The 13,944-nt window shown below is 47.9% G+C and overlaps 1 protein-coding gene across 3 annotated transcripts in view; it reads left to right on the top strand.

Moving 5' to 3' along the window:
• Positions 1 to 12,735, top strand: part of LOC114481372 (caskin-2-like) — a 122,495-nt gene extending 109,760 nt beyond the window's left edge. For 2 of the 3 annotated variants that reach the window (XM_028476161.1, XM_028476159.1), the window contains 5 exons: positions 6,956 to 7,057; positions 7,530 to 7,668; positions 8,866 to 10,878; positions 10,948 to 11,152; positions 11,931 to 12,735. In XM_028476161.1, the coding sequence (XP_028331962.1) occupies positions 6,956 to 7,057; positions 7,530 to 7,668; positions 8,866 to 10,878; positions 10,948 to 11,152; positions 11,931 to 12,033 (2,562 nt within the window). In that variant the 3' untranslated portion in view covers positions 12,034 to 12,735. The remainder of the gene's footprint in view (positions 1 to 6,955; positions 7,058 to 7,529; positions 7,669 to 8,865; positions 10,879 to 10,947; positions 11,153 to 11,930) is intronic. The other variant, XM_028476160.1, reaches the window with a different exon arrangement.
• The last annotated feature ends 1,209 nt before the right edge of the window (positions 12,736 to 13,944 follow it).

The raw sequence follows: 13,944 nt of genomic DNA, 5'->3' as shown, positions 1-13,944 counted from the left end.
CCCCATGCTTATTATCACATGAATTCAGTCATTTTTTTATCGTAAATTATGGAAAGAAATCAAATTTTTTCAAAACATTTCATAAAAATTGGTTCCAAAATCCATAATTTTCAAAGTGAAGATCCTGCAGGGACTGATATTGAAAATGAAAGCACAATAATGAAAATTGCTCTATTTTATTCTGTCTAAAATCTACTTAAAGTCAAACTGGTCCTGATCTAGAACAGTTTAGCTTTAAAGCATTACCTTCAATATGGGATTAAGAAGGTTTTGGGGTTTAACATCTTAAACAAGTTGAGACTTGACTAATTGACTACATTGTTGAAAAACTTTGGTGCATTGCATTGTGGGATGTGGAGTGTTTTTGCTTCATTCTTACTGTGATTTCTTCTTCAAACAAGGACGACAGTGATTGATTTAAATTTGACACAATTTATCAATCAATCTTTATTTGTATAGCGCCAAATCATAACCAATGGTATCTCAAGGCACTTTACAGTAGAGCAGTCTTAAGGACGGACTCTTCATTTTATGGATACACACATATGCATATATACGTATATACACATACATATGTATCCCACACCCAACATGAATTCATCATGGCGGCAAGGAAAACCTTCTGTTAAGCAGCAGGAACCTTGTGTGGATCCCATTCCTATGATGAACAGCCATCCACGTTATGCTGTGTTGGGTGTGTGCAGAGGAAAGGGTGGAGACAGAGTTGTTGAGTCTCTGTAACTCCACACTGAGGATCCCACGGACCTGCAAGACAAAAGCCAGAAGGATTACAGGAGCAAACACACAAGGGAAGAAGAAGACATAGAGGGAGTGTTAGGGAGAGGAATGGGACCCTCTCCGGTCCCTCTCTAACCTAAGTGACCTCTCTCTTAACGCCCTCTCCAACCTCTCTCCAACCGAGCATGCCAGACCCCCCCCCACCGGCAGTCTATGCCTATTGCATCTTAATTATGAGCTATGAGCTGGTTCCTAACTAAAAGCTTTACCAAAGAGGAATGTTTTGAGCCTAACCTTAAAGGTAGAGAGGGTGTCTGCCCCCCGAACCGTGGTTGGTAGATGGTTCCAGAGAAGTGGGGCCTGATAACTGAAAGCTCTTCCTCCTATACTACTTTTAGAGACAAATGGAACAACGAGTAGTCCAGCATTTTGAGAGCGTAGTGTTCTGGGGGGATTGTATGGCACTACAAGCTCCTTGAGATAGACTGGTGCCTGTCCATTTAGGGCTTTATAAGTGAGAAGAAGAATCTTGAATTCTATTCTATATTTTATGGGAAGCCAATGCAGAGAGGCTAATACAGGAGTAATGTGATCTCTTCTCCTAGTTTTAGTCAGTACACGTGCTGCAGCATTTTGAACCAGCTGAAGTGTCTTAAGCGACTTGCTCGGGCAGCCTGCTAAAAGAGAATTACAATAATCCAGTCTAGAGGTAACAAAAGCATGGACTAGTTTTTCGGCGTCGCCCTGAGACAGGATAGATTTGATTTTAGCAATGTTACGGAGATGAAAGAAGGCAGTTCTTTTTTTTTTTTTTTTTTTTTTTTTTTTTTTTTTTTTACCTTGTCTGCACATGCTGTTGAAGGTTAACACTACAAGAAGTGCAATCTTTTAACAGCAATGCATATTTTATTATTGCAATTAAATAAATGAATTTATTTCATTGCATAATTGTGACCATCACCAGCCCTCCCTAGGGAAGGGTAAATACTTTATTAAAGGGAGGATGTAAAAAAGAGAGGGCAGTGTTACACCAGGGTGAGGGGGGTGGGGGGGGGGAGTTAACAGGGAGGAGGGAAAACGAATGGGTGGGGAATAGTCAATAAGTTTCAAGTGATGCGATGTGAAATTGTGGTTGTGTATATTGTGCTTATTGTTGTGTTATCAAGCCAGTCTGGTGACCAGTGTGCGGCTTAGGAATAATGGGGGTGGCTGTGAGCAGAGGAAGAAGTGAGTGGAAATTCCATAAAACAGGTATTTGGGAACAACGTGTCTATGGTTGAGCCCAGTATGAGTGTTATCCCACAGCCCAAGGCCAGTGCGTCCATGACAAATGTGATTCCAAGAACCGCTACTGCAAAACCCATGAGCCGCCCCCGGGCCCGAAGAAGCAGTCGGGCCAGCAGAAAGAGTGGGAAATCTAGGGGCCCCCGGCGACCACCCCACGGCCAAGCAGCCCCCCGAACGCCCCCAAGATCCCAAGCCGAGAGGCAGCCATTGCCCCCCCATACACACCCGAGAAGGCCCCAAGGAGCCAAGGACCCAGCGCACCACGCCACCGATCCCAACCCCCAACCCCCAAGGCCCCCGAGGGGAGGGTCCAGAGAACTCCCCGCCCGAGACCCCAGCGGAGGAGCCGAAGCCCACGCCCAGCAGACGACCAGTGCCACGCCAGCAGGGACCCGACCCCAGGCCAGGAGGACCCGGAACGGATGCAGCACCAGGAGCAGCCCGCCCAGGGCGGACGACCACACCCCAAGCCGCATAAGGCACCAGGGGGCCGCCGGGAGTCCCCCCGCCGGTCCCCAGGTGCCCCAACCTAGCCCCCCCAGGCGCCCCAGATGCTGATGCCGCCCGCGCCACGAGCTTCATTTCTTTAAAGCCAGGGCCCCCTCCAGAGGCCAAGCCAGACCGCCCCGGCGGGATGTGGCCCCCTATTATGGCCCCGACACCCTGCCTCACGGGGGACTGCCCAAGCAGGGGCCGCACCAGAAGGTATGCAAGGGCGCGCCGGAAGATCCCTGCCAGGACCGGCCCGGCCAGCCGGCCAAGCACCCCGGGCCCCAGGAGCACCCCCCGGGACCAGGACCCCCCAAGGGCAAGCCCCCCGGGACGCGCCCCCCACCCCAGCCCAGGACCCGGCCACAGCCCGGCAGGACCGCGAGCAACCAGTGACCCCCACCGCGGGGACGGAGGCACCCCAACGGCACACATCCAGTGCGGGACAGCAGCCCCCAGCCAAAGATGCCCCGGACCCACCCACCAGTCCGCGGACGGCAGGACATACCCACCAGGCGGCCGAAAGCAACCTCAGCCACCGGAACAGCTAGCGCCGCCCCCCCAGTAAACAGCATCATCCCGAGGCGCCAAACAACCCTGCCCCAACCCCGGTGAGGACACCAGCACCCCCCCAGCACAACCACCCCCCCAAACCGGCGAGGCAGGCCGCCCCGGGCCCGCACACCGCGGGGCCCGCCCCCAAGGCCACCAGGAGACGAAAACAAGCACCAAGCCACACCCAAGGGGGAGAGGCACCCCCGCGCCCCACCAGGCCGACACCGCCCGGAAAGACCCCGCAAGGAGAGACCCCGGCAAAGCCCCCCCGAGACCCACCGCCACGCCCGACCGCACCATCCTGATGTACTTTTACTCTATGCAGTGGCCCAGCCACCAACAGAGGGGCCAGGCCCCCACCGGAGAGGCCCAAATATGTGTACCAACCCACCACCCTGTTATGGTGCCTCTCCATTCCCCAATGGAGAGGCACTTCCCGATCCCCTGTGTGAATGTGTGTGTTTGGTGAATGTATGGGGTGTAATTAAAAGAAGGGGGATGGAGGGGAGCGGTGCTCCCCATCCAGCCTCTGTGGATTTATGTGTATGTGGTGTAATAGGCCGGAGGGTGTAAATGATGATACACCCTCCGGGGGGTGGCATGTTGAGATGCGATTAAAATTGTAGGAATTAGTAGGGCAAATAGAGGTGGGAGGGCCGCCCCCACGCCACTACGTAGTAACACAGGTGGCGGCCCCCTCCACCCCCAGCCCCACCATCCAGCCCCCCAAGGGTTGGGTATGGGTGTGTGGTGCATGGTGCATTTTGTGAGTGAGCCAGACCAGCTGGGAGTGGGGTGAAGTGAACATGTAGGAGGCCTGTCCGGTGTGAGCCGGGCCCGTCCGCATGGCGGGCCACGCGAGAGGGTAGATGGCGCAGACGGGCAAGTGGCACTGCGGGTCCCGGAGCAGCACAGCCGGAGACCCCCCCCACGGCACCCCCCAGACCGCGCCGGCCCCGCGGAGCACGGCGACACCCCCCACCCCCGGGCACAGCCAGGCACCAACCCCATCCCCCGGCGCCCCAGGGGGCGCCGCCCGCCGGCCCGGAGCAACGCCACCCCGCCGCCAAGGGGAGCGGCCGAACAGGGGGGAGGCCCGCGCCCCCACCAGGGCCAGCACAGGCCCACCCGGCGCCACGATACAACACTCTCCACCGGGAGGCGGCCCCGGCCCCCCCGACGAGAGAGGACGCCATTCACCGCCAAGCAGGGCCATCCCGCCAGCCACGGGCCGGCAAGCCAGAGTACCGAAGCACCCCCAGCCCGGAACCGCCCCCCCACACCAACGGCGCCAATAGAGCCCCCCCCCCCCCCACGGAGGCGATCCCCGACGACCCACGCACCGGCACGAGACACCCCCCCGACGCCAGCACACCCCGGACGACAGCGGGCCCGAGGCCACCAGCCCCGCCCCGCCCAAGGCTGCGCAGCGCCGCCACGAGCCGCGGCCGGTCCCCGGGCAGATGGCAGGAGAGCACTCCCCCGGACACGTAGACCGTGTCCGGGCGAGTTCTTGAAGTTCTTGAAGTTTGTTTTATGTGAGAGTTGAAGGATAAATCCTGATCAAATAGAACCCCAAGGTTTCTAACAGTTGTGCTTCGTGCCAGAGTAATGCCATCTAGGGCAGTTAGGCTAGCATAGGTTTCTCTAAGGTGTCGTGGGCCCAGTACAATGACCTCAGTCTTGTCTGAGTTGAGAAGAAGAACATTTTGGTCCATCCAGGCCCTAATGTCCTTTAGACAGGCCTCAAGTTTAGATAGCTGATTTGTCTCACCTGGCTCCATTGATACATACAGTTGGGTATCATCAGCATAGCAGTGAAAGTTAACAGAGTATTTTCTCATAACATTACCAAGGGGGATCATATAGATACAGAAGAGGATTGGACCTAGCACAGAGCCCTGAGGAACCCCGTAGCTTACTTTAGTGTACACAGAAGACTTATTATTCACGTGTACAAACTGGTATCTATCAGACAGGTAGGACTTAAACCAGTTTAGGGCAGTCCCTGTGATTCCAAGTAATTCCTCTAATCTCTCTAGTAGAATATAGTGATCTATAGTGTCAAAAGCTGCACTAAGATCTAATAAAACCAGCACTGAGAGTCGTCCTTCATCTGAAGCCCAGAGTAGATCATTAGTTACTTTAACTAAAGCAGTCTCTGTGCTGTGTTGAGCTCTAAAACCTGACTGGAAGTCCTCGAACAGGCTGTTGTTTTGAAGAAATTCACAGAGCTGAGCTGCCACAACTTTCTCAAGAATCTTTGAAATAAAAGGAAGATTAGATATAGGCCTGTAGTTTGCTAAAGTGCTGGAATCAAGAGTAGGTTTTTTGAGAAGGGGTTTGATTACAGCTACTTTAAAGGACTGTGGCACGTAGCCTATTGATAGGGATATATTTATTGTCTCCAACAAAGATGGGCAGACTAGGGGAACAACTTCTTTAAACAGCTTAGTTGGGATCGGATCTGAAAGGCAGGTCGATGGTTTGGAGGATGAAATAATAGAGTTAAGTTCCTGAAGTCCTATATGTGTGAAACAGTTTAGGTTAGGCCTATTTACATTTAATGGTACAGCAGGCCCAGGTGAAGGCAGGGAGTGGCTAATTTTATCTCTAATCTTATGAATTTTATGGTTAAAAAATGTCATTAAGTCCTCACAGCTGAGGGCTAGAGGAATCATGGGCTCAATAGAGCTCTGACTTTGTGTTAGCCTGGCTACAGTGCTGAAAAGGTACCTCGGATTATTTTTATTTTCTTCAATTAGTGAGGAGTAGTATGTAGATCGACTATGTCGTAAGGCTGTCATGTATTTACTATGGCTTTCTTGCCAGAGTATTCGTGACTCCTCTGTTTATTTATGTTTTGTTCCCAGTATTCCCAGTGATATCACCTCACTCTATGAAACATTCCATTTCTGGATTATAATATTTCTGTGTAAACCCAAAAATAAAAATCGCTACAACTTTTTCCGTGAAAACACCAGAAATGTGTTGGGAAGTCACTTTTTGGGGCAAAGACAAGAAATCACAGAAAGAATGAAGTAAAAACACTTCTATTCAAATGAAAGCATTAAAAATATGGGTTTTAATATTGTTTATGTTTAGTTAAAAATGATAATCATAATGATGATGATGGAAATGACCTTGATTGAAACATGAACTGAAAATTAGCGGAAATTATAGAAACTATAGAAGAAATCATTTAGGAGCCACTAAACACCTTTTTATTTTAGTTATTTACTAATCTGGATTCTTTAAAATGTGTGTTAATGTTAATTTACATATTTATTTCAAACCAACAAAAAAAAAAATAGATTAAAATGATTAAAATTAATATAACTATAGAATATATAAATATAATATGAAATTAAAATAAACAAATCTCACCATAAAAAAGGCAATTTCAATATAATAAAACTTTGACCAATTTCATCGTTTTGATCTACAGTTGTTTTTAATTAGTTTTCTAAGTAAAATGAGGGAAACAGGGACGAGAACCAAAAGAGTTTGAGAACCACTGGACTACAGGACTCCACATCCCACAATGCAATTCAAAAAGAAAAAGATCACAACAAACTGCAATGATAACAGTTTACAAATGATCATTGATTTATTGATGTTTGATGAATATACGATGACTTTATTTGATAAGAGTTGTTTTTTTAATTTATTACGACCTCCTTAGAAGAATGAAATATATTTAGTTCTTTGAGTGCATGTTCAGTAAAGGCCGTTTGTACCCGTACACCCTCGGGAGTGCGACCCATAGTTTGGGAACCACTGTGATTAAAAAACAATGGTCCTCAGTAGCTCTAAAAGGAGCTAACGCTAACGTGACCTTATATTATAATTTATATATTATGTTAATACTTCTGATGCTCCTCAGGACCTCACAGCGATAGGAGTGACCAAACCAGGACACAGGAAGAAGATTTCAATGGAGATCAGCAAACTCAGCATTCCTGAGTGGCTTCCAGATTATATTCCAGTGAGAGAAACATTTCAAACATTCTCCTCACATGTCTGTACGGTTACAAAGTTCTGGAAGTTTTCAATATTTGTATTTTTTTGTGACAGAATGAGATTTTCAGTTCAAATCACACTTTTTATGTTTTAGATTATATTGATTTGTAAAGAACAAGATGCTTATAAAACTTGAATAATTGTAAAGTCCTACTTACAAATGAACCTGTTAAAATGCTGTGTTTTTTATTTTTAATACTTAGAATAGATGTTACTGTTTAAGTTTGGATGTGATACAGTAATTAAAAATTACTCCCAAAGTTCCTATTTTATATTCCTAAAGTTCCCATGAATGTTCCCGCCCTTTACAACCCGACACGTGTGCTGGTGTAACTCTGCAGCATTGTGACGTGTGTGTGTGTGTGTGTGTGTGTGTGTGTGTGTGTGTGTGTGTGTGTGTGTGTGCGTGCGTGCGTGCGTGCGTGCGTGTGTGTCAGTCTGAGCTCAGTGAGTGGCTGAGTGTCATTGGACTTCCTCAGTATCAGAAGAGACTGTGTGACAATGGCTACGACTCCATCACCATCGTCAGAGACATCAGCTGGGAAGACCTGCAGGAGATAGGAGTCACCAAACTGGGTGAGCAACAAGATGTGTGTTAGTGTGTTACTGTGTGCATATTAGCATAATAACACCGTAACACACATTAACACACCGTAACACGCAGTAACTCACCGTAACATGCAGTAACACACAGCAATACGTAGTAAAACACACTGTAACACTCAGTAACACATTGTAACACACCGTAACACGCAGTAACACACATTAACGCACTGCAACACATCGTAATACGCAGTAACACATCGTAATACGCAGTAACACACCGTAACACGCAGTAACACACAGTAACACGCAGTAACACACAGTAACACGCAGTAACACACATTAACGCACTGCAACACATCGTAATACGCAGTAACACACCGTAACACGCAGTAACACACAGTAACACGCAGTAACACACAGTAACACGCAGTAACACACATTAACGCACTGCAACACATCGTAATACGCAGTAACACATCGTAATACGCAGTAACACATTGTAATACGCAGTAACACACCGTATTACGCAGTAGCACACTGCAACGTGCAGTAACACACAGTAATACGTAGTTAAAATACACTGTAACACCTTAACACACATGTGCATTACAGTAACACACTGTAATACGCTGTAACACGCAGTAACACGCTGTAATACGCAGTAGCACACTGCAACGTGCAGTAACACACAGTAATACGTAGTAAAACACACAGTAACACACAGTTACACACCCTAATACAGTTACACACCATAACACTAAGTAACACACTGTAACAGACAATAACACACCGTAACATACACTAACACACAGTAACATACTGTAACACATCGTAACACACAATAACACACCATAACATACAGTAACACACAGTAATGCACCTAACACACCATAACGCACAAGAACATACCATAACACACCGTAACGCAGTAACACACTGTAATACACACCGTTCCACACATAGTAACACACAGTAACACATCATGACACACATTGTAACACATTAACACACTGTAACACGCATGAACACACACACACACTTTAACATACACTAACACACAGTCACACACCACAACACAGTGTTATGCTCTGTTACTGTGTGTTATAGTGTATTACGGTATGAGTTACGGTGTGTGTGTTACAGTAACACACACAAAAACATCTTCTGTAATGTGACCCTGTGACCACATGGGGCAAAATTTTATTTAAATCAAATCTTGTTTTTTAGGTCATCAGAAGAAGCTAATGCTAGCAGTAAAACGACTGTGTGACCTGCAGCGTTGTCGCTATCACAGCGACAGAAGCGAAGGCGGGACCCTTAGGAAGAAAGGCCCCGCCCCTCTGGAGCTGGTCGCCATCGAGCACACACCAGCTCACGTGCATTCTAACGCCTCCTCAGATGACTACTGCCCCTCCCCCCGCACGCCCAGGGCCCTGCTCTCCTTCCAGGACAGCGAGCTGAGCGCCGAGCTTCAGAGCGCCATGGTGGGCAGGGCAGGGGGAGGAGCCAGTGACTCCTTTGTCCTTAGAGCCGTCTCCTCAGCTGGAGGACGAAGCACCATGTCGGTGAGCCAGGAGAGCATCAGCGTGCGCTCACGTGGCTCAGGGAACTCTGGGAACTCTCAGGACCCTCCAACCACCGTGTGCTCAGGTCACGCCTCCAGCCGCTCAGAGGAGAGCCTGGGCAGCGGCGCGGGGGAGGAGCCAAAATCAGGAGAGAGTAGACCGAGAACCACTGATTCGTGGGAGCAACCAAGTCGCTCCTCCACCCCCATCAAAGTTCCCTTCTCTGGCCCGACCCCCCCGCTCACTCCCAGTAAGACGCCTCGCTTCGCCTACCCGTTGGTTCCGCCCAAAACCAAACACTTCCAGTCCCCGAGTCGCATGTTCCAGCCTCCGCCTCCCTCGCCATCCTCGCCAACGCAGAAGGGCTTCACGTACCTCCAGGCTGGGACAGGGATGCTTAACGGGGCTCCACGCCACCTCTCCAAGCCTCTGCCGGGGGCCGTCCCTCTGCTGGGACCTCCCCCAACCGAAGGCTGGACCAACCACACCCCCAGAGGCTCTCAGAAGAAACGCAGCCAGAGCCTGACGCGGTACGCTCTGTCGGACGGCGAGCCAGAGGACGACGACGACCCCGGTCTTCCCAGCACCTCCTCGCCTTCTGCCGTCATGCCGTCTTACGCGACCCTGTCACGCCGCCCGGGACGCGGACACACTAGCTCCACGGCCAGCCAACAGCCCCTGAACCGCAGCCACTCCTTTGCCGTGCGCTCCCGCCGCAAAGGCCCGCCCCCAGCGCCGCCAAAGAGGATGAGCTCAGTGGGCAGCAGCCCAGTGCGACAGCAAGGGAACCAGAACCAGAATGTGACGGAACCAGAGACGAAGGTGGGGGTGGAGACGGAGAACGTTGGCAGCGTGAGGAGCATCGCGGCCAGGCTGGAGAGCAGCGATAGTCCGTCCAGGAGGATTGACATCCCGCCGCCTCACAGCCCAGGCCCCTCCCACATTGTCCTCCAACAGGTCAAACCCGTCCCAATTCTGGGTGTGATGGGCATCAGGAGGACAGGAAGTGAGCGAACGGAGAATGGCGTGGACAGACACGGACGTGGAAACACCGTCAGAACCGCAGAGAAAGAGAAAAGCAGGAAAAACGAACGAACGTCTCCGAGGCACAGCGCCGCCAGCCACCTGCCCTTTGCCGAGGAGGGGAACCTCACCATCAAACAGAGACCCAGGATGGCTGTCCTCACTGCAGAACAATCAGAGGTCAGAACCCCCACGGAGACTCAGACCTCCAGCGGCCTGGAGCTCCCAGAGTTCAACCTGAAAGAGTCGGACACTGTGAAGAGACGACACAAGCCCAAAGACCCCAAAGACAAAGACTCGTCCACCGCCGACGATCCACCCAGCGCCGTCAGCAGAGACTCCTCCTCCTCCTGTGACCAGAACAACAGCTTCCACATGGACCAGGACCTCCACACTCAGAGTGACCCGGACCTCCACAGGTCACTGTCCCACAGAGCAGGGTCAGTGGGCAAAGGAGAGAAACCACCAGTGGCTTCAAAGCCTTCCAGTCCTTTCAAACAAGCCACGCCCCCAAAGATCTCCTACATCCAGTCTAGTATCCCCAGGTTGAGCAGCGTGCAGGTCCACACGGTGTCTGAGCTCAGCAGCAGCCCACACAAAGCTGGTCTATCAAGACTTCCTCAGCCCAACGTGAACTTCACCTTAACTCCAGGTGAAGATCTCAGAACGTTTCATCCTCCGTCACATCATCCAATCACACGCCTTTCTTCTTCCTCTGCAGGAACCAATCACAGCCAGGTTCAAAGTGTTACCTTTGGTTCTCCGCCTCCTTTGGGACTAAAGTCCAGCTCTCCGACCCGTGCAGTGGGTGGGTTAGCTGGTCTAGAGGTGCTGGCCCAGAAGAGACTGGAACAGACCAGTACGTCACTGGAAGCTGCTCTCAGAGTGGTGGAGAACCGACTGGCTGAGGGGAGCAGTACAGACGGGTAAGGGTACACTGGGTCGCCCATTACCCGAAGGGTTGGAGGTTTGAATCCCGCTCTAGCCAAGTCGTTGTTGTATCTTTGGCAAGGCACTTCGCCCTAGTATGAATGTAGTGTGTGAGTGAGTGTTGGTGGTAGTGGTGGGAGGGGCCTATGGTTCACTGTGCAGCCTCTGTCAGTCTGCCCCAAGGCAGCTGTGGCTACAGTAGTAGCTTCCCACCACTGTGTGTGGAGTGAAAGAATAATGCACATCAATGTAAAACGCTTTGAGTGTTTATGAACAGTGTGATATAAAATAATGCATTATTTTTATTATTTAATCTCCTATTGAACAAAAAAGAACCTGATGCACTGATACGACTACTATTGATCTGATTGATTTGATCTGTTCTTTCTGATCATGAACCAATACTGATATGAATATCAGTCTAAACGAGTTGGATTTTACAACAAATGTTGATATATTAGATAAAAAAATTATTTTATAATTGACTATTTGACATTTCAAGTGAAACAAAAAAAAACATATTCTCAAACTGTATCTTTTGTATTAAACAAAATAAAATAATTAACAAAATATTAAAGAGTATTTAAAGCCCTGAAGCACTTTAAAAAAAAAGCTGAAAATGGAAGAAAATTAAGTACACACAAAAATGTACATGTACCCTCTTCACTAAATGGTCCATATCTCAATAAGTATTTATCAGATCAAAGTAAACATTTATAGTGTGAATATTGAATTATTAAAGAACAGTTGTTAAAATGACCTTTTCTCTATCAGCAGCAGCAGTAATAGTTCAGTGAAGGCAGCAGGAAATATTCTAGACGACATCGGCAACATGTTTGACGACCTCGCCGATCAGCTGGACGCCATGTTGGAGTGACCTTTGACCTCTGACCCCCAGTGTCTCCTCAGGACGTGGAATGAGTCAGCGTTTGCACTTTGGAGAATTTGGTCTTTAACGTGGTCCAGACTTTATATTTATATATGTCTCTGTATATATGCGTTGTACATAGTTTACAGCTTATTCAACTGTTCCACATGTTTTTACCAAAGTGTTAAAGACGAGTCTTCCTCTGCTCTCGTGGCCTCAGGGCGCCGCACGTTGAGAACCAGCTGCTTTACACACACTACGGACGCTTCCTGACCTTTGTAAATATTCAGCAGAACTGGAGCGCAGAACAACACGTGTGTCTCTTTCAGTTAGATTTTTAAAAGGGGCGTGGCTTACTAAGGCCACAATTCCTCACATCTGTCCCCGCCTTCCCCTTTGACCACGCCCCCTTTTAGACTGAAATGTATTAAAGTAAAGGTTTGTTTTTATTATTTATATCAATCACATTCTGTCACTAAAGCGTTTTATACTTTTCTAAGAACTCTTTGTATTTAAAGATGAACAGTTTTGATTGGAGGAAAGCACGTCAGCTTTGAGCTGATTGGACGACATGCAATTCATTGTTTTTTAGGTTCACGCACTTTTAAAACAAGTGGAACTTATTTTATTTTATGACAGATTTACATTAAGGTTGAAGGACATTTGGTTCCTGTTACTGTATCTCTGATTAAAACCAGTTTGTATTTCACAGCTTTTTTAGTCTTTATTTATTACAAATCTGTAGCTCTTTCTCTCTCTCTCTCTCTCTCTATATATATATAGTTTCACTTCCTTTGAAAGCCTGGTTCTAAATTTATCTCATACTGAATCAAAAACCTGCCAGCCAGTCTTATTTGCGATAATTTACCGTCCTCCAGGCCCTTATTCTGAATTTCTATCAGAATTCTCTGAGTTTATATCAAACTTAGTCCTCAGTTCTGATAAAATACTGATAGTAGGAGATTTTAATATCCATGTGGACAAAGATAGTGATAGCCTGAGCTCAGCCTTTATGTCCCTAATAGACTCAGTTGGCTTTTTTCAAACTATTAATGAAGCTACTCATCGTTTAAATCATACTCTTGATCTTGTTCTAACATATGGCCTTGATATTAATGAACTAAAAGTCTACCCTGAAAATCCTCTGCTATCAGATCACTTTTTAATATCTTTTAACATTATCCTAGAGGATCTCGCACTGTGCAATAAAATAGTTACAAGTAGAAATCTGTCCAACAGTGCTGTGGCTAAATTTAAAGAGGCCATTCCTGCTGCCTTAAACTCAGTGCACCATCCAATAAATAACTATGACATTAATTATAACCCCTCTCAACTGGATCTGCTTGTCGATAGCTCTGCTAGTCTACTAAAATCCACCTTGGACTCAATTGCCCCATTGAGGGAAAAAACTATTAAACGTCAGAGGAAAGCTCCGTGGTTTAGCTCTGAAACTCACACACTCAAACAAACAACCCGTAAATTAGAGAGAATGTGGCGCTCCAATAAAACAGAGGAGTCACGAATACTTTGGCAAGAAAGCCATAGTAAATACATGACAGCCTTACGACATAGTCGATCTACATACTACTCCTCACTAATTGAAGAAAATAAAAATAATCCGAGGTACCTTTTCAGCACTGTAGCCAGGCTAACACAAAGTCAGAGCTCTATTGAGCCCATGATTCCTCTAGCCCTCAGCTGTGAGGACTTTATGACATTTTTTAACGATAAAATTCACAAGATTAGAGATAAAATTAGCCACTCCCTGCCTTCACCTGGGCCTGCTGTACCATTAAATGTAAATAGGCCTAACCTAAACTGTTTCACACATATAGGACTTCAGGAACTTAACTCTATTATTTCATCCTCCAAACCATCGACCTGCCTTTCAGATCCGATCCCAACTAAGCTGTTTAAAGA

This window comes from Gouania willdenowi, chromosome 19 (genome assembly GCF_900634775.1).
Source record: "Gouania willdenowi chromosome 19, fGouWil2.1, whole genome shotgun sequence".
In the NCBI taxonomy this organism is placed as follows: domain Eukaryota; kingdom Metazoa; phylum Chordata; class Actinopteri; order Blenniiformes; family Gobiesocidae; genus Gouania; species Gouania willdenowi.
The sequence above is the reverse complement of the archived record's forward strand: the minus strand, read 5'-3'. Positions and strand labels throughout refer to the sequence as shown.